The sequence below is a fragment of the Danio rerio genome, chromosome 12 (assembly GCF_052040795.2).
Source record: "Danio rerio strain M-AB ecotype USA chromosome 12, GRCz13ab, whole genome shotgun sequence".
NCBI lineage: Eukaryota > Metazoa > Chordata > Actinopteri > Cypriniformes > Danionidae > Danio > Danio rerio.
The window spans coordinates 8,570,259-8,590,721 of NC_141032.1; the positions used below are offsets into that span (position 1 = coordinate 8,570,259).

The following is a 20,463-nucleotide window of genomic DNA, read 5'->3' on the forward strand; positions in this document are numbered from 1 at the left end:
AGAGTTATTTATTTAACCCAATGGTTGAGTTAAACATTTTTGGTGCTTTGTTGGGTTATTTTTTTCCTTTATTAGGTTATTTATTTAATAACTCAACCAGTTGGGTTAAAAATGTTGAATTTCAACAGTCAACTGATTTAACTGACACAGAACAGCTGTATTAATATGCGTACGTAATGTTGTTTTTGTGTTATAAAGTTTATTCAAGCTATAACACAATAATATTTATATTATAAATATAATATTTTCATAACCATTTCACCAGCACTCTTAATTATTGATGTGCTTCAGCCGATCTACTATATTAAATAAGTAAAACACTTTCTCTACCTCCCGTGTTCATCTCAGTTGTTTTTTAAGGAAATGATACGCATATTTGGGATATTCGGCCGTCATTCTCGCCTTTAGGACACAGTGGTGACATCAACCTGGTTTCGCATCCAGTCTTGGTTAAGGTATTAAATTATATAACCCAATGCATTGGGTTAAAATAACCCATAGTAGGGAAGGTGCTATAACAACATATAGTCATATGTTGGGGTATTTTTAATGCAGCTATTTTAACTAAGTAGGCCAAACTAAACAAACTATGCTTCTAATTTTACTGTGTTTTAGGCTATATGTTGATATCAACACCAATTTTTCTAAAAGTGTGTTGTGAACACTTATGATGTCTATCTGTGACCTAGATCTGCCGGTTTCAGACAGTTTGGAGTGATTATGGATTCACAGTGGAATTAACCATTATAGGGGTGGTTAAATGTATGTATTGTATTTGTATAAATATATTTATATTCTCTGTTATTTTAATCATTAACACTATTATTTAAAATATAAAACTATTTCTCACTACCCCCCATTGTATTTTTTGAATAAAAAGATATTTGAAACATTTGAATCTGTACTTTACCACTTTCTATTTAAATAAGTTAAATTTAATGTGAACACCAAAGCGTTACCTCATTTACAATTGCATTCAGTTCATCTTTATCTCTATTGCGCTTTTACAATGTAGATTGTGTCAAAGCAGCTTAACATACAGAAGTTCTAGTAAATTGAAACTGTCAGTCTATATTAATATTTATATTTCTCAGGGAAACAGAACTAATATTTTAATGAATTTTATTAATAGTTTTATTTTGTAAACTACAATTGACATTTCTTCCCAATTTAAGATAAAGTCGCCGCCATGTATAGCATTTTTTATTTTGAATTTAACAACAAAACGGTACAATGCTTTCAGAAATATTATTTTTTTGGCAATATACCAGAAATTTATAAGGGTTTCAATCAATATCGTCAATAATAATAATAATAATAATAGGTGGTTCACTCCGCTGTGGTGACGTCTGAAATAGAAACTAAGCTGAAGGAAAATAAATAAATGAATAATAATAACAATAATAACAACAACAGCAACAATAATAATAATAATAATATTAATAATAATAATAATAACAACCCTGATTTCCAATCACAACAAATTAAATCTTTGTTATTCTGATCACTACAAAACTCTAAATAAGATTTTTATTTAAAATTTATAGGAATTGCTCCTAGACATTGAGAATAAACTGTTTATTAACAACTATTATAAATAAATTACATTAAAATTACATTATAAAAAATATTATAACAAAAAATATATAAACCAATCTTATCTTTACGCAAACTCTTACCAAATAAATCCAGCAAAACCGAGAATTTCTAAGTAATATCTTCATTGTTTCTGTTTCTCTTTATGATAATGTTTAATAATTTGTCTAACAATAAATAACCAGTAGAGAAAAAACAAATATCTCATTAGTCAGACACAGTATCAATGTGTTTGTATTTACATACTGACGCTTGTAAGACAACAGTCAACAAGCTAACACAACTTAACCTTTCAGTAAATAGAAGTAAAAATGTTTGGTCAGTGCAGAGTAAACACACAGAGCTCTGAGTCACGGCTGTAATGATGTTTGTTCTACAGGCCATTTGTCATTAAAATACCAGGAGCGTGTTTCAGCAGCGTAAGACATTCACGGCAGCTCTTACAAGTGTTACGTTTCAGAAGAAAATTCCCCATGTGTGCAGAATAAATGTCCAGCGTGACCATCACAGAAATCACTATCATCGCCCTGACTCTCAGAAAAATGCCAGACATTCTCAGCTACCCTGAATAATGTTTTTGATTGATGAATTTGTACTTAATGTTAATATCAGACTTTATTCAGGCATATGATCCATCTATTTTATATCTTTACTTTCAACAGGGTTCCCCCTCTTTCAGATGCAAGGACTTTTTAAATCACTTATCATTTTAAATGAAGTACTTTTTGAATGCACACCACCGTAAAAAATGTCAAAAATGTTTTCTGTATTTTGCGATTCATGTTTTTATTTTTCTCAATTTATTCATGCTTTGAATTGCCTTATGGGATCTTTATCTTTCTTCCAACAAGTTTTAACCTTGAAAAGTTTGAAAAAGTGACTTTTTTAAACATTCTTAATAGTTTAAAGTGATATATTCTCTGGGTTGGTGTTGTATATCATAGTACAAAAACCTTGTAGTAAGCTGCCATTTTCTGTCCTTTTACACACTTATTTCTCTCCATATTATTTCTAAAACATTATTATTTAAAATGACTCAAATGTCAATAAAAGTCACTCTGTTAAACTGTAGTGTTAATTTTTCAACATCAATCAAGGTCCCAAAATGCAATTCACAATCATAAATAAATGAATTACAAAACACGGAAACTGTTAATGAACAGATATTTTTTACAGTGCAGGAAATTCCTTCTTGTACTTAATGTTGACACCTAATATTTTCAGTAAAAGTCATCACATTGTAATGACAATGCTTTGAATGTGTCATTTTCAAAAATGTAGAGTGTTATAACAGTCATATTCAAAGAACTTTAATTATTTCTTTGAATTCAATACTGGTAATATTCAAATGTGATTCCTGAAAAACGTGCATTATTTGTCAGTTTGAGTTTTGTGCCAGATTTTAATTTAATTTCTCATTCAGTTTTTTTGGTTCAGTTTTTAAAAGCAGCACAGCACAATTGTTGAAATAACACCATAAACTTTAAATGCAAGCACTTTTAAGAACTTATGCTTGTTTTTAATTATTTTCAGGCCTTGAATTCCAACGCAATCTCACGTAACTAGCAATTTATAACTTTTTGATTTAGTGGCTAACTCGTATGAATTCGTACAATCTAATATGTACAATTGAGTACGATTTGCTCATCACCCAATGACGGTTGGGGTTAGGGGTGGGGTTGGGTGTCATGCCTCCTTTTAAAATCTTATATTTTCGTACAATTGAACTTGTATCAATTTGTACGAATTAGCCACTAAACTGACAAAACGTAAAATACTTCCTCGTTTCCTCGTGAGATCAGGCTGTGAATTCATATGTCTGAAATTCAAGTACTTTCAAGAAGCGTGGGAACCTAGTTTTAATATCCTGCAGACTGGATGTATGTTGTTTTTTGTTTTTTACATTAGTTTATTTGTGGTTTTTAGATGTTTTTTTGTTTTTTTTTTACATTATCTACCATCTAAATAAAAAAGAATATATTTTTTTTATTAAAAACACAAATATATATTTGATTATTTGAATTTAATTATGTTTAGAATGAATGAACATTTTTAAGGTGCCAGTATAACATCAATAAACTCATAATACAAAATAACATAAATTAAAATAAATTAAAACTAATACATATATATCTTTTTATTTTAAAAAGAAGATGCCAGTTTAACAGCAATAAAACTCACTATACATAATAATATAAAATTAAATACATTTTAAATCAATTTAAATTAAATTAATTAATTATAATAAATTATATTCATTCATTTTCTTTTCAGCCTAGTCCCTTTATTAATCTGAGATCGCCACAGTGGAATGAACCGCCAACTTATCCAGCACATGTTTTACGCAGCGGATGCCCTTCAAGCTGCAATCCAACACTGGGAAGCATCAATACACTCTCATTCAAACACACACACACTACGGACAATTCAGCTTACCCAATTCACCTACAGCGCATGTGTATGGACTTGTGGGGGAAACCGGAGCACCTAAAGAAACCCACACCAACACGGGAAGAACATGCAAACTCCACACAGAAATGCCAACTGACCCAGTCGAGACTTGAACCAGCAAATTTCTTGCTGTGAGGCTACAGTGCTACCCACTGCGCCACCACACCGTCCCTATTAAAATTCCTATTGTTTTACATGTGTTCTCATAGCTAGACGATGAGCTAGAACATGAACTAAACCTCTATATCATATTCATCTTGTTTTCATGTTTCAATTAAGTGTGATTCGTCAATTTACCAAATTGATTCATAACATGCAATACCTTCATTGACCACCAGGGGTCTGCAGAGACCCGAATGAAGAAAAGCCTAATTACTTCTGTATACAGAAGACTGAAGAGAAATATCACAAATATCTACTGAACATCCACACAATTTCCAATGATGTATACCTTCGAGAAGATTCTCACATGCAAGTCATCACAGAAAAAACTAAATTGTCCAAATATCATAATTCATAAAATATCTAACAGGAAACTTCTATTACACCTTTACTCTAGCATTTATTGATGAACAAGCAAACATCATGAATTGCGTTTGTCTTACCGTCGTTTAAAGCTGAAGAAGACACACCATATAAAGGCTGTTTGGACACGTGTCTCCGGTTGACCACTGTTTTGGGTCAAGGAATTACTGTATATCCATATGGGACCGAATGGAGTGTGGATGCAGGATAAATCTGGGCAAGTTTGTAAACGTGGCTACTCGCACATGAGCCTTATGTAACACGTCTCTGGACAGATTTTACAGGGCCACCATCAAATACTGTTTGGCTTTTGCCATCTGCTTAGCGCTATGAGATTGATGAGCAGGTTTAAAGCTGCTTTGAGAGTGTGATGGACAAGACAATGTGTCTGTCTTAGTTACTTATGCTATAGGCTCTTAATGATGCTTTAAACTGAGATTGATTCAGATGAGGTCAGAAACGGGCCATCATAAGACGTTTTGATGTTGACAATATGTTAAAATGAAGGAATGCATTAACTGAGATATTCTGGGTGCATATTTTTATGAGCATATTTATTCAAAGAAAAATGATAGTCATGAATATGTGGTTATAACTGCAATATTGGGATTAAAATAAAGAATAAATATATATTAAAATAATTTCCCATTAAATTAAATACAATTTTAATTCAGTTAAATTCAATTATCTTTTTATTTAATTTTATTTTAATGAGAATATACATTTTATTCATTCCTTCCTTCATTTTCCTTCTGCTTAGTCTTTATTTCAAAGGTCGCCACAGCGGAATGAACCGCCATTCATTTTATTTTAAAGAAAATATAATGGTGAGAACGTCTAGAATGAACGAATCTCAAATCTCAAAATTGAGATGCTGGCATAAAAGCGTTTAGTACTAACTCATAATACTAAGAAGGGGTGGTTATAACTAAATTTTAAATTAAACTAAACCATGAAATAAATAAATGAAAAAAATGAATAAAACAACAAAATAAAAATGAATGAATAATTAAATAATATTATTCATTCATTTTCCTTCGACTTAGTTCCTTATTTGACAGGGGTCACCACAACAGAATGAACCGCCAACTATTCCAGCAAATAGTTTACGCAGCGGATGCCATTGCAGCCGCAACCCAGCCCTGGGAAACACACATACACACTCACAAGCACACATGTACACTACGGCCAATTTAGTTCATTCAATTCACCTATAGTGCATGTCTTTGGACTGTGGGGTAAACCGGAGCACCCAGAGGAAACTAACACCAACAGAGGGAGAACTTGCAAACTCCACACAGAAATGCCAACTGGCTCAGCTGGGACCCAAACCAGCAAGTGAGGCGATCGTGCTACTCACTGCGCCACTCTGACATCCATTATTATTATTAATATTATTAGTTTGTTTATAAATATGTGTAAATAACTAAATAATATTTTTTGCTTCCTATTTAATAAATAAAACTAAAATATATAAAAATATAAGTTCATTCAAATAAAATAAATAATAAAAGATAAATAAGCGAAAATAAAATGCTAATAAATATAATGATTTTCTCCAATTATATTTGTATTATATTATTTAAATATTATATTAAATTAAGTAATAATGTATTTTTTTTCTGTGATTATTTTTATTATTGTATGTGTGTGTGAGTGTGTGTGTGTGTGTGTGTGCGCATGCGTGCGTGTCTGTCTATAAATAAGTGTAAATGAGCAGACAATTAAATTTTGTTTTTCAATAAAGTAAACCAAATAAATGTAATTAGTTAATTCTTATTTCAAAATAAAATGAAATAAATAATTTTCCAGTGTTGGGTTGCAGCTGGAACGGGATCCACTGCCTAAAACATATGCTGGATAAGTTGGCGGTTCATTCCGCTGTAGCAACCCTAGATTAAAAAAGGGACTAAGCGGAAAAGAAAATGAATGAATGAATGAAATAATAAAAGATAATGTCCAAAACAGGTGAAAATAAAATGCTAATAAAATATAATTACTTTCCTCTAATTACATTTTTATATTTTTAATTTAAAATAGAATAAAATAAAATAATAATAAAAGACAATGTATAAAAATAAGTGCAAAAAAATGCTAAACAAATATAAAGGTTTTTCTCCAACATTATATTTTTAATTAATAAATATGTATTTTATTTTTAATTAAAATAACATTAAATTAAAATGTATAAAAAACTGTGAATCACTGAAACAAAATTTTCCATCAATGTGGCGTCAAAACTAAAATCATCGAGACCGTTTCAATGTGGTCATGTCATTGGCCCATGAACATTTCCAGCTTGTTATTAAACTATTTCATAACTGTAACAAGGCAATTCAATCATGACCTAAGGTTAAAAAAGCCATCATAACATTATTTATCAATATGTGGCTCTCTTTGGATTCTCGAAAGCTATGGAAATGAAAAATGTTAAACAGGAAATACATTGGGGCCATTGTTTTTGTTTACATTCCTCAAAATGGTCTATAATTTACATATAGCATATATTATACTTGACAAGCAGGCAGACTATAAGACATCCCAGGACTGAAGCTCGATTAATCCTGTTTACAGGCTTGTGTGCCACTCAACTTCACCTTCATTCATTTACAGCCTCCAGCACAAACCAAGGGATCAGACTCTGAGCTGTTATAAATACATCTACATCACACACACTTCATGCATGATTCAAAAACATCCTCAGGGCCCTCCAGTCTGGCTCCAGCGTCCTGATTTCATTCATAATTTGAGCAGCGTTTCTCCTAGCAGAGTCAAAAAAGACTGAGGGAATTGCTAGAATTGGGACAGTCTGTTCTTTTACACAGCATTCGATATTTTGATGTGCACGAAGCTGTTATGAAACACAACTAATCGCTCGTTCGGGGTTTTCGCTCATCTTGCATTCGCAGAAGATAATATCGGAAATGAGTCGATGGTAATCTACTTATTTGGATTAAAATGATGTCGACCGCAGAGACGCCAGTCATTTAGCATCTAATCGGTGTGTTGTTTGACTGCAATAAAGTCATAATAAATGTCAAGAGATGAGAATAATACAGGCGTGGTTATTAGGATTTAGATTGGATGTGTTCATTCTGTATAGTTCAGTCATCTTGTATGTTTGGGATGGATTTTAATAAAAGATACTGACAGGGTTTGGTTTATTTTTAATATTATACGAAAACACAAAAAGAAAAGAAGAGGGTAAAAGATATTGTTTTATATTAATTCTATATTGATCAGATACATTTTTTAAGCTGTCATATGGGACAATGAGCCATACTTTGATGTACAAATTAAATTAAATTAAATTAAATTAAATTAAATTAAATTAAATTAAATTAAATTAAATTAAATTAAATTAAATTAAATTAAATTAAATTAAATTAAATTAAAATGTGTCAGATGCTAGACAAAAATGGTCAAGGGGAATAAAATAAAATTAAATAATAACGTAAAATAAAATAAATTAAATAAAAAGGAAGTAAAATAAAATAAAATAAATATAAAATACGAGGAAACAAAATAAGTCAACAAATGTCTGTAAATTAGAGTTTGAATTCAAATTAATTTTATTTTTTCATACTTACACCGAAATTCAGATGTGTCAGATGCTAGACAACAATATTCAAGGGGGAGTAAAATAAAATAAAATAAAATAAAAGTAAATTAAATTAAACAAAAATTAAATCTAATTAAATTAAATTAAATAAAATAAAATAGCATAAAATTAAGTTAAATAAAGGATAATAAAATAAAATAATGACAAGAGGGAACAAAATACAAGTCAACAAATATGTGTAAATCAGAGTTTGAATACATACTATCTTTTTATTCCAATTTGCCTATTTTTGTAATATGATTTCACTATTTAACTATAGAATTTGCAAAGAATATTTTTGTGAAATTATATTATTAAGGAGAAAGTCTAAAAGGTCTGTATGAATATAAAACCAACTGTACCTCGATACCGATACAGACCCTTTAGCTATACCAATAGAAAAGGTATGACCTAATTGACCGCTTTTGTACCTCTATTTTCTGACAGTGTAGCAACATTTTACCATAATTAACGCGTCTCTTACTTTAAATGAACACTTGTGGTATATTTTTTACAGGTAGGCTACACTTTTGTACTTTTCTAGCTACTAATATGAGTACTGCATGTACCGTACCTTTAAGGAACCAGTATGGACCCTTTAGCCATTTAAAAACATGCTGCCTGACTGACTGCTTTTGTACCTTTATTTCTGAAAGTGTAGTTACATTTGATCACACTTAAATAATAAAAGCTGTCACTGAGGTAATATCTCTCTTTTTTAGTTTACACTTCTGTGCTGTTTAGCTACAAATATGAAGATTTTATGTACTGTATCTACCTTTAAGGCACTAATATGGAGCATTCCAAAAGGTGCCGCCTTGTTGACAGCTTAGTACCTTTATTTTTCTGAAAGTGTAGTTACATATGACCACATTTAAGGTGTGTCTTACTTTAAACGAATGCTTCTGGTATCTTTTTTACAGGTAGCTTACACTTTTGAATACGTTTTAGCAACCAATATGAAAACTTTATGTACTGTATCTACTTTTAAGGCACCAATATGGACCCTTTAGCTGCCATTAGAAGATGTGCCGCCGCATTGACAGCTTTTGTACCATTATTTCTCAAAGTTGCATTTGACCACATTTTAAATGAAAACTGTCACTTTAGTGGTATCTTTCTTTTACAGGAAGGCTACACTTTTGTACTTTTTTAACTACTTATATGAGCACTTCAAGTATCTACGTATTAGGCACCAATATGGACCCTTTAGCTTCCATTCGAAAAGGTGCCACCTCATTGACAGCCTTGTACCTTTATTTCTAAAAAGTGTAGTTAGATTTGACCGCATTTAAGGTGTCTCTTACTTTAAACGAAGGCTTCTGGTATCTTTTTTTTACAGGTAATATACACTTTTTTGATTTTTTACCTAGTAATATGAACACTATCTACCTTTGAGACAGCAATCTGCACCCTTTAGCTCCCATTAGCTTTATACCTTTATTTCTAAAAGTGTAATTACATTTGATCACCTTTTAAATTAAAGCTATCAATTGGGTGGAATCTTTCTTTTACAGGTAGGCTACACTTTTGTACTTTTAACTACTAATATGAACACTTCAAGTAGTATCTACATATAAGGCACCAATATGGACCCTTTAGCTTCCATTCAAAAAAGTGTCCCCTCACTAACAGCTTTTCACCTTTATTTTTCTAAAAGTGTAGCTACATTTGACCACATTTAAGGTGTCTCTTACTTTAAACAAACACTTGTATCTTTTTTACAGGTAATTTACATATTTGTTCTTGTTAGCTACTAATTATATGAACACTTCATGTACTGTATCTACTTTTAAAGGCACCAATATGCACCCTATAGCTGCCATTAGAAGATGTGCCGCCGCATTGTTAGCTGTTGTATTATTTATAAAAGTTTGACCACATTTTAAATGAAAGCTGTCACTGGAGTGGTATCTTTCTTTTACAGGTAGGCTACACTTTTGTACTTCTTAGCTACTAATATGAAGACTCCATGTACAGTATCTACCTTTAGGGCACCAATATGGACCCTTTAGCTTTCATTTAAAAAGGTGCCGCCTCACTGACAGCCTTTTTACCTTTATTTTTCTGAAAGTGTAGCTACATTTGACCACATTTAAGGTGTCTTTTACTTAAAATGAACACTTTTGGTATCTTTTATTTTTTTTACAGGTAATGTACCTTTTTGTACTTTTTAGCTGCCATTAAGTCAACAATGTTGACCCTTTAGCTGCCATTAGAAGATGTGCCGCCTCATTCACAGCTTTGTAAGAGTGTATAACATGTAATCACATTTAAATAAAAGCTGTCACTGGAGTGGTATCTCTCTTTTTTTACAGGTAGTTTGCACGTTTGTATTGTTTAGCTACTAATATGAACACTTCAGACACTGCAGCTACCTTTAAGCCAGGTGCCGTCACAGTGACAGCTTTGTATCTTTATTTTACTGAAAGTGTATTTACATTCGACCACATTTAAGGTGTTTCTTACTTTAAATTAACGCTTGTGGTTCGTTCATAAGCTTCCAATGCGCTGTCTGACGCTCTTCTCTGGCTCACAGCACATATGAGGCACCTTGTTTTCCTGAATGAAATCGTACGCGCGCGCTATTAATAGCCCCGGCTCTATGACGTCACAATGGAAGCCGCATCTGACTCGCGACAGATGATGATTCTCTCAAAGAGCCTCGCGACCGGGAAGGACACACTACTATCCCCACATATTTGTCAGTCCACACGCCTGCAAACACACAGGAATTAACTTTTTTTCTCGCTCACAGAAAGGGACGTAGTGGCGGTTAGGAGATGGTTTTGCAGCATTTGCCCAGCTAGCGACGAGCGTTCGTTCTTTCATAACACCAGCAAGCTGCAGTCACTGTGTACTGAACTGACTTCTGACAACAATAAACACACACCTCACAAAGACACGGTACGTATGCTGGTGTCCACCATGTGATGATGGCTTTTGTTTGCAGGGTGGTGTCCTCGTGCAATTATTCATGCACCTTGTGGGACAGTTGATCTCAACTTCTTCAAGAAAACGATGTTTTGTTTTTTATAACATGTATAGGTCAATGGTTATAATAAGAGTTATATTTGTTTATTAATAAAGTATTTATCAGAATTACATTTTGTGGAGTAGCCGAATTTCATTATTCCCAATGCATTACAGGTCTGGTTTAAAACGCTGCATTAGCTATTGCTTTGCAAGTTCACACCTTCAATTTTTAAATATGTTAAAATTAAAATGTTTTATTGCCTTTAATAATTATAATGATGATGGACTTATAAATAATCAATCTAGTGTATTCAGTTTTGAGGGTCATATGCAAGCACCGTTTTACTGTTGTTTGTGGATGTTTACATTCTTTATATTATGTATACATTGCATAGCATATCTCATTCTATAGAGGTAAAGTTGGTTTTATATTTGCACATTCGTTCATATAGAAAAGTCTCTATATTGTTTACCATGTTACTTGTGAATATTCGATTGGAATTAGCATGCAAGTATGACTTAAAACAGCATTAAAACTATTTAATTGACTGTGAACAATGTACTTTGATAATCATTGGCTGCTAATATAATTTCCCTACTTAGAATTTGCAAATAATTTTCTGAAGTCATGTTATTATGGAGAAAGTCTGAATATCTAAATATAAAACCAAACTTTACCTCTATTCTCATTCTTTTGTGCTGTTTAGCATGCATATTTTTTGTTTTCTATTTCATTTATACTACTTTATTATACTCTTATTCTGTTTTTATCTGAAATTGGAGGTTGTTAGAAGTGCTGCAGACCTTGGCTTCACTTTGGTTTCGCTACAACATTTGCAGAAGTGATTTATGTTTTCAAGTTGTTTATTCGTTTACTTGCATGTGCTTTTTGGTCAGTACTGAATTAATTCCATGTCTTCGTTTGAATACAATGGCCTTTATAGGCTTATAGTTACAACACACATGCCCTAATACGAAATAGATATAACAAGGTGAGATCTATTTAAGTTTGATTAATTGTGGAACCTTACCATTCAGATGTCTCAGACGTTAAAGTTTGTTGATTTACATACCCAACAGATATCCAAATATAGGTCTTTGTTAAAGTTTTGAAAGCATTTATCAGATTTTCATAATGTGTCAACTATCAATTTGAGAGCAGTCACGTCTGTAACGAAGACAAGTCACATCCATAACGATAGTTTTTCCTTATTAATGCAAAAATGAAAAAACAAATAAAACAAATTATATATGTTCCATGCAGAGCCAACCCTTATCCTTTTGGCTGTTATATATATATATATATATATATATATATATATATATATATATATATATATATATATATATATATATATATATATATATATATTTTTTTTTTTTTTTTTTTTTTTTTTTTTTTGGCTTCTGCATTTTATTCACAGAATTCCCACAAAGTATGTCAACTCCCAAAACTTGTCTTTTTTTTTTTTTTGTCACGTCCGTAACGCATTCATTTTGTTGTCATTTTAAATATAAAACACCTGTATAGACTCCTATATAACTCCATGGTTAAGGGGTAAGAAAAATATAAACATATATATTTCAATATACTGTTAACATATACCTTCTCTGAGTATATATTTATATATATATATGTTTACATTTTTTTTACTGCAAACGTTACATCCATAACAGCCAATGCAAGACCTTGAAAAATACTTCTTCGTTTATTTGAGGTAAAGTTGATTTTATATTCGCACATTCATTCATTTAACTGTGTCTATGTAGTTTAACACTCTAATTTAAATATTTGGTCAGAATTAGCATGCAGTTATGACTTCAAAACAACATAAGCACTATCTAATTGACTGTAAACGATGCTGTACTTCGATTATCTTTGGCTTATCTAATATGATTTTTCTATGTAGAATTTGCAAAGAATACTTTTTTGAAATTATATTATTAAGGAGAATGTCTGAATATCTAAATATAAAACCAACTTTGCCTCTATCTCTGTCCTGAATGTTCATACGCCACTTTATATAGCCTATGTAAAGACTTTTGATTAAGAGATGGTATGAACAGCAGCTCCTTAATTTATACGTTTACATACACAGATGAGCCAAAACATTATGGCTGTTTAAATATGAATATCACGATCATCTCCTAGCAAGGGGACATATTTAAGGTCGATGGATTAGATGGTATGGAAATTAGCTCTTATAATTATGTTAGTAGGTGCAGTGGGTAGCGATGTCACCTCACAGCAAGAAGGATACTGGTTTAAGCCCCACCTGGGTCAATTGGCTTTTCTGTGTGGAGTTTGCATGTTCTCCCCGTGTTTTTGTGGGTTTCCTCCGGGTGCTCTGGTTTCACCCACAAGTCCAAAGACATGCGGTACAGGTGAATTGGCTAAGCTAAATTCTCCATAGTGTATGTGCATGTATGTCCTGGTTGGGCTATTACGACCCACCTCGTAAAAATTAGATGTTACAAATCACCAACATTGCGCAGCTAAATATCAACGTTAATATAAACAGCCCTGGAAGAAAGAAAGTAATTAATCATTTGTTGGATGCAAGAGAAATGGGCAGGGATAAAGATCTGACGGTCAAATTGTAACAGCAAAGCAAATGTGTTATAGTATCTCTGAAATGGAAAGGTTTCAGAAGTGGGGATGATTGTACCAAAAGTGGTCAGATGAGGGACAAACTAGTGAGAGAATGTTGGGTGGCCAGGCTCATCAATGAACAAGCGCACCGAAGTCTATCCCATCTGGTTTGAGCCAACATAAGTCCTACAATGGCACAAGTCCCCCGAAATATTATTGATAGCTATGGGAGGAATGTGTCAACTAGGCCTGCACAATATTTTGTCGCAGCATCGATATTGCAATCTGTGCATCCACAATTATGTTGTGCAATGTGGAGTCACTGCAGATTTTAACCATGATTGAGTGAGTTTATTGTTTGCATGTGCTTTAAGGTCTGAGTTAAGACAGTTTAAAGCATCCGAGTACAAGAAATTTGTTTATTGAATTATTTTATTGAAATTTCTTGAAGTATATAAACAATCAGGTGTTATTTTACATTTGATTATTCCATTTCTGTAGCAGAATAGACTCTCCAGAACCCGAAAGCACTTTTTATTTAACTTTTATCTTTGCTCTATTGTATTGTTCTATGCTTTTTTTATTTTTCATCCATGATTCACGCCAAAAAAATAAACCCGTATTAAACTAAAATGATGAATTGTTTCCAAATAAAGCTATTCAAGTCATCTGATAAGATTGAATTCATATTGCAATATATATTGCACGAAAAATAAACACCACATTGTCACAAGTTTTTCCAATATTGTGCAGTCCTAACACGCACTCTCCTGTGTATGAGGTCATGTAGCCACAGACCAATAAGAGCACCTGTGTGATGACAACTGTCCACTCCTGAAAGTGTCTACAACTGGCACAAAAACTGATCCTTAAAGAAGTGGAAGGTTGTCTGTTTATAATCTTTAACATTTGTAAACTGCTGGTCTATGTATACTGTCGGAGAACACTTACTTGAGTAGCTACCTACCAGAATATAGTTGCAGACTTTGTACACCCCTCCATAACTATCATGTCCCAGATTGATGTGGCCTCTTTCAGCAGCATAATTCACTCTGCAACACTTCTGACGTTCTTCCGGAATGGTTTGAGGACTGTTTTGGTCTGTTTAAGTCAGGGGTGCTTAACCCTGTTCCTGGAGATCTACCCTCCTACAGAGTTTAGCTCCAACCCTGATCAAATACACCTGAACCAATTAATAAGGACCTGAACAGCACTTGATAATTACAGGCAGGTGTGTTTGATATGGGCTGCAACTGAAATCTGCAGGAAGGTAGATCTCCAGGAACAGGGTTGAGCACCCCTGGTTTAAGTTGTTGCCCTGCCCTCTAAATGAGCATCTGTGGGAAGTTCTGGAGCTGGTTTGATCCACAGAAGCTTCGCTTTGCAAACTGCAGCCCTTAAAGGATCTGCTGCTGATGTCTTGGTGCCAGTATTACAAGACATGTTTATTGGGTCTTGTAGGGTCCATGCTATGGCAGGTCAGCACTGTTTTGGCAGCACATTGAGGATGAACAGCATATTAGGCGGGTGGCAATGACTTTTTGGCTCATTGGTGTATAGCTAACGGGGCTTATGGTTCTGAAATTAAAATCTATGTATGTATAAATATTTTGGAGGAATGATTTGAAAGTGTGAGGGTGAAAATTGCATTATGCACAACACTCTCTCTTCAGTTGTTACAATAATTGGAATGATTAAAGGCCATATCAGTAATTAAAATTGTATTAGGTAATAATCCCCCCCACCCTCAGAGTTAAGCCATAGAAAAATAACATTAGATGATAACATCACTTGAATGATCTGTTTATTATTGTATGATTAAATTAAATGCACTTGCCAAGTAGTTAACAGCCGATAATTGAAGGTGTCATTAAACACTCTAATCTGAAATGTTTAGATTTGTAATTAGAAACACAAGCATCTTTGTACGCTCGTTCATGCACATTGCATCTGACAAGAAAGTCATATGGGTTGAGTTTTGTCCTGCTCAGCAGGAACAAAATGTGGCTATAATATAGGGCAACTATTTTAGGAATGTGAAAACAAGAAGTCCTGTATTATATTGAGGTTTCATTGACCCATAGCAAGGTCAATGCTATCTGCAGTTCTGTTTCAATAGATCTGAAATGAAACACCTCCTTTGGTCAGTATGTATGTGCGCTGATATGAATTCTTGTTCTCCTGTAGGGTGCTCATTATGGACTACGAAAGACCCAACGTAGAAACTATCAAATGTGTCGTTGTTGGAGATAATGCTGTTGGGAAGACTCGCCTTATTTGCGCCCGGGCCTGCAACACTACACTGACCCAGTACCAATTGTTGGCCACGCATGTACCAACCGTATGGGCCATCGACCAGTATAGAGTCTGTCAAGAGGTAAATCTTCTCTCAATTAAATTTACCCTGCTGTTATGAGAGCATTATGACTGTAGATAATGAGCACATGATTCTCTGACTTGCTTCCGTTAGGATTCATTTAAATTTTCAGCCGGCGGAAGGGATACAGATTACAGGGAAAGATCAAACAGGCCTCTGGTCTTCTGTGCTTCAGGACAGGGGTGCTATTTTAACCGCTGAATTGACTCCTCACAGGTCTTAGAACGTTCCAGAGATGTTGTGGACGACGTAAGCGTGTCCCTTCGGTTGTGGGACACCTTTGGAGACCATCACAAAGACAGACGCTTCGCCTATGGAAGGTATGAACAGATTATTTTGTAGTGTACCGTAATCAAATAGTTCATCCAAAAAAATTAAACGTGGTTATTAATTCACCCTCTTGTGATTTAACAAATGTTTTCTTTCTTTTGGGAAACTCAAAAATATTCATGCTGCTCTTTAGTGTAAAATGACATTTTTTCCCTTCACATTTTTTCTCAAGTACTTTTTTCCTCTTAATTTTTTTTTTTTCTGGAATACATTTGGTGAATTTCATTATCTTGGCTTTTTAGGCCTGGGCAGTATGGTAAAGCTACAAGCTGACTATCATTACATTTACCCCTATAGACTGATTTCACGCAGCCGCTATCTTAAAAGCGAAAGCAAGGCTGTGGTGGGAAGAAACCTGAAAGTATCGCCTGGAGTGACACAGGAAAGGCATCCGCGATGGTGTATTGTGTACCTGGCTTTATATCTTATCAGCGAAGAGAAAGTGACACAAATTTATCATTTCACCGCTTTCCGAGTGAGCCAAAGGTCTGTTCTGAATGGATAGTGAAAATAAAAAGCTAAGATAAGGGAACTGGCACTAGTTAGCTAATGTTTTCTTTCCCGAACACAGTTTTTAGATGCCATTTATCAATCTCAAGTCTATATTAGACTTGTCACAATACTGAAATTCGGTACTGAAATAAAAAAAAAACCCGTAAATTTCCTGCTAATTTTTAAGCGTTGTTAAGCGCGTTCTTAAAGCTGATTTGCCATAGTATTTACCAGTGCTTAACAGAAAGGACTATGATTGGCAGCGAAGGTCATCAGTTCACTGCACTTATGTTTACTGAGTGCAAACACAGACGAGCGATCCGCTGATGATCTGATTTTTGCAACTTTAAAATGCTCCAGTGTCCATGTATCTACGTTGGACTTGGTGAACTGATGACCTTCACCGCCAATCGCAGTCATTTCTATTGAGCACTGGTGAATATTATGACAATACTATGACATCAGCGATGTTTAGGAAGACGCTCAGCGGTGCTTAAATATTAGCAGGAAATGGACATTTTTGGCCTTTTTGGCTTTATTAGATTGGACAGTAATGAGACAGGAAGTGAAGTTGGAGAGAGAGTTGGTAGGGTTGGGAAATGTCCTCGAGCCGGGATTTGAACTCGGGACGCCCTGACGTGCTACTGCACCATATGTCGGCGCTAAGCACTAGGCTATTGCTCTGACATAAACCTAATTCTTATCAGGGTCACGGCACCAATATAACCATCATAGTTGGTGCCGCTGCTTTGGTTCTACATACCCGGCTTCTAGAGCGATCAGAATCAGCTTTTCTCTTTAAGAGTAATATGCTTAAGTGTTCTCCTAGGCTTTGGTTCATGTCACCAGTTAAACACTGTGGGGAAGCACTCTTGCTTCAGCCAATACATCGTGGTGAGTGATAAAACAATGCAGTCCTCTGTAGCACACCCTTATGTTGTTTGCAATAGTGTTGTTCCTGTACTGAAATTTTACAAACGTCCATTTCCTGCTAACATTTAAGCGCAGCTGAGCACGTTCTTAAACACTGCTGATTTGCCATAGTATTCACCAGTGCTCAACAGAAATGACTGTGATTGGCCATGAAGGTCATCAGTTCACCGAGTGCAAGCGCAGATTCATGGACTCTGGAGCATTTTAAAGCCGCAAAGATCAGTCGAGTTTTCATTGGATCGCTAGTCTGTGTTTCCACTCGGTAAACATCGGTGAAATGTGTACAAATGTACATATTTAAATATGGTAAGCTGTGATTTTTTATTGTGACGCACAGTTTTGGTCTTTACCATCCTTCATCATGCCCCCATGCAAGAAAAGCTAATGCTCTTCTTCTGGGTTTCTTCCCAACACAGCCTTGCTTTCTTTTTTTTTGTGGCTGCGTGAAATGAGTATAAACCTAATTCTTATCAGGGTCACGGCACCAATATAGCCACTATAGTTGGTGCTGCACCCTTACCAGGATTGGAATTGGCTTTTCTAGTATTGAAGATAGGCTCTAAAACAAGGGCATTAAAGACGGTAGCCTTTTGCATCTCCTAGAGACTCGCCTCAATTACACTCCCATCCGGGTCACGGCACCAATAAAACCAGCTTTTCATGCATGGGGGCATGATGAGGGATGGTAAAGACCAAAACAATGTGTCACATTAACAACCACGGCTTACCATATTTAAATATGTAGATTTGCATATTAGATTCAAGAACACCAGCAACATTTCTTAGTTTCTGCCTCACTTCTGTCCAATTTATTGAATAAAAAAGAGCAGCATGAAGGGTTTAGTTAAACAACATTTATTGTGTTCCACAGAATAATAGTCATGAAGCAATATAAAAGCAAGTAAAGTGATTTTTGGGTGAACTACCCCTTTATTTCTCTTTTAAATTCTTTGCATTATGGTGCATTATGCTAATTTATAGATTATGCCAATAGGTGTGACTCTGTGCGAAGACATATATATATATATATATATATATATATGTGTGTGTGTGTGTGTATATATATATATATATATATATATATATATATATATATATATATATATATATATATATATATATATATATATATATATATATATATATATATATATATATATATATATATATATATATATTAGGGCTGCACGATATATCGTTTCAGCATCGAAATCGCGATGTGCGCATCCGCGATAGTCACATCGCAGGAGGGTGCGATACAAAAAAAAAAAAAAAAAAAAAATTATATATATATTATGGGTGGAGCCGAACCGGAATACGGTATTCGGAAAAGCAGGAATAGCGTGTTTTTACGAATACTTATGTCAAACAATACTTGATAAATTATTTGTATTTGGGAACAAGAAAAACATTATATCAAAAAGCTTCGTTTCCTCATGAGACCGCAGTGCATGCCCGCGTGAGTGAGTGAGTTGGTGAGTGAGACGTTCAGGAGTCGGTGGGCGGGATGGGGCCGGGGTAAGGAGACTGAGCAGGTTGCTTCTCTATACAGCAACAGAGAAGGCTTGGCAGAGCGAAAAATACTTTTCTGCATTACTATTTTTGTTTATTTTATCATACTAAAAATAACACGTGACAGAAGTTCACTCAAAAGTGAAAGTTCTTTCTGTTATTAATTACTAACACTCCCGTCATTCCTACTACTTTCAGAACATAAATTTTGATATTTTACCATAAGAAAATGCAATGCAGTTATGAAAATTGAGAAATTAAAGCAATACAGAGATCTGGTCCCCGCGTCAGGTCAGGGTGCACCTGTAACCTTAAAAACGCTGACGCGGCGGAGGCGCACTAAACTCACACGGGAAAGAACTGGGCATTCAATTCATGTTTTAGTGAAATAATTCTTTAAATACTGCTCTTTTGATCTCTAAAGGGGAAAAAAGCAAAAGAAATTTGTCGTTAAATTAATTTTAGCAAAGATGCAACTGCCTGTCATTTTCACATTCGTTTTTCAGTTAGGGATTTGGTCTATTAGAGTAACCTAATAAAATTGTTTAGTTGAACACTGTAGTCTACACAATAATCGATATTATAATTTATTATATACATTAGCTATTATTAAAACTAAACTATACAATTGATAAAACAAAACCCTTTATAATGTTTGCTTTCATTTTGACACCGCTAGTTGTAATAAGAAACATCACATTATGCAGAAGCATGCAGTCTCAAGTTAAAAACACCTTTTGAGTTTAAAGATGATCAGCCTGCCAAGTCAAGTTTACAGTGTCATAAATGGAATGGGTAGCATGAGTAAAGGGGATTTGCCCAGCACACAACCTCATGCGCTGCAGGTAGGCTGAATGATAATCTTTAAAAATATATAGGCTATGCAATACAAAACTTTAAACATTTAATAATTTTTTAATGAAAAGAAAAGAAATCAGGAGAGTAAAATATAATTTAAACCACTGGTCTGGCGCTGATACATTATTGTTTGTATCCAGAAGAAGGGGAAAAAAGCAGATGAAAACCTGGCTGGGGAGACGGCGATAACATATCAGTTCTTCAGCAAAGATCACGACA

The 20,463-nt window shown here is 34.0% G+C and overlaps 1 protein-coding gene and 1 long non-coding RNA gene across 4 annotated transcripts in view; one reads left to right on the plus strand and one right to left on the minus strand.

Moving 5' to 3' along the window:
* The first annotated feature begins 10,830 nt into the window (after positions 1-10,830).
* The window catches only part of rhobtb1 (Rho related BTB domain containing 1), a 46,120-nt gene continuing 36,487 nt past the window's right edge, over positions 10,831-20,463 (plus strand). For both annotated transcript variants that reach the window (XM_087275876.1, XM_087275875.1), the window contains exons 1-3: positions 10,831-11,080; positions 15,930-16,119; positions 16,336-16,439. Coding sequence is in view for 1 of the 2 variants with exons in the window: in XM_087275875.1 (XP_087132001.1) it covers positions 15,940-16,119; positions 16,336-16,439 (284 nt within the window). In the remaining variant the exon portion in view is untranslated. The remainder of the gene's footprint in view (positions 11,081-15,929; positions 16,120-16,335; positions 16,440-20,463) is intronic.
* LOC147834392 (uncharacterized) overlaps positions 15,530-20,463 on the minus strand; it is a 38,884-nt gene continuing 33,950 nt past the window's right edge. For both annotated transcript variants that reach the window (XR_015503859.1, XR_015503860.1), the window contains exon 3: positions 15,530-16,430. This is a non-coding gene — a long non-coding RNA (uncharacterized LOC147834392). The remainder of the gene's footprint in view (positions 16,431-20,463) is intronic.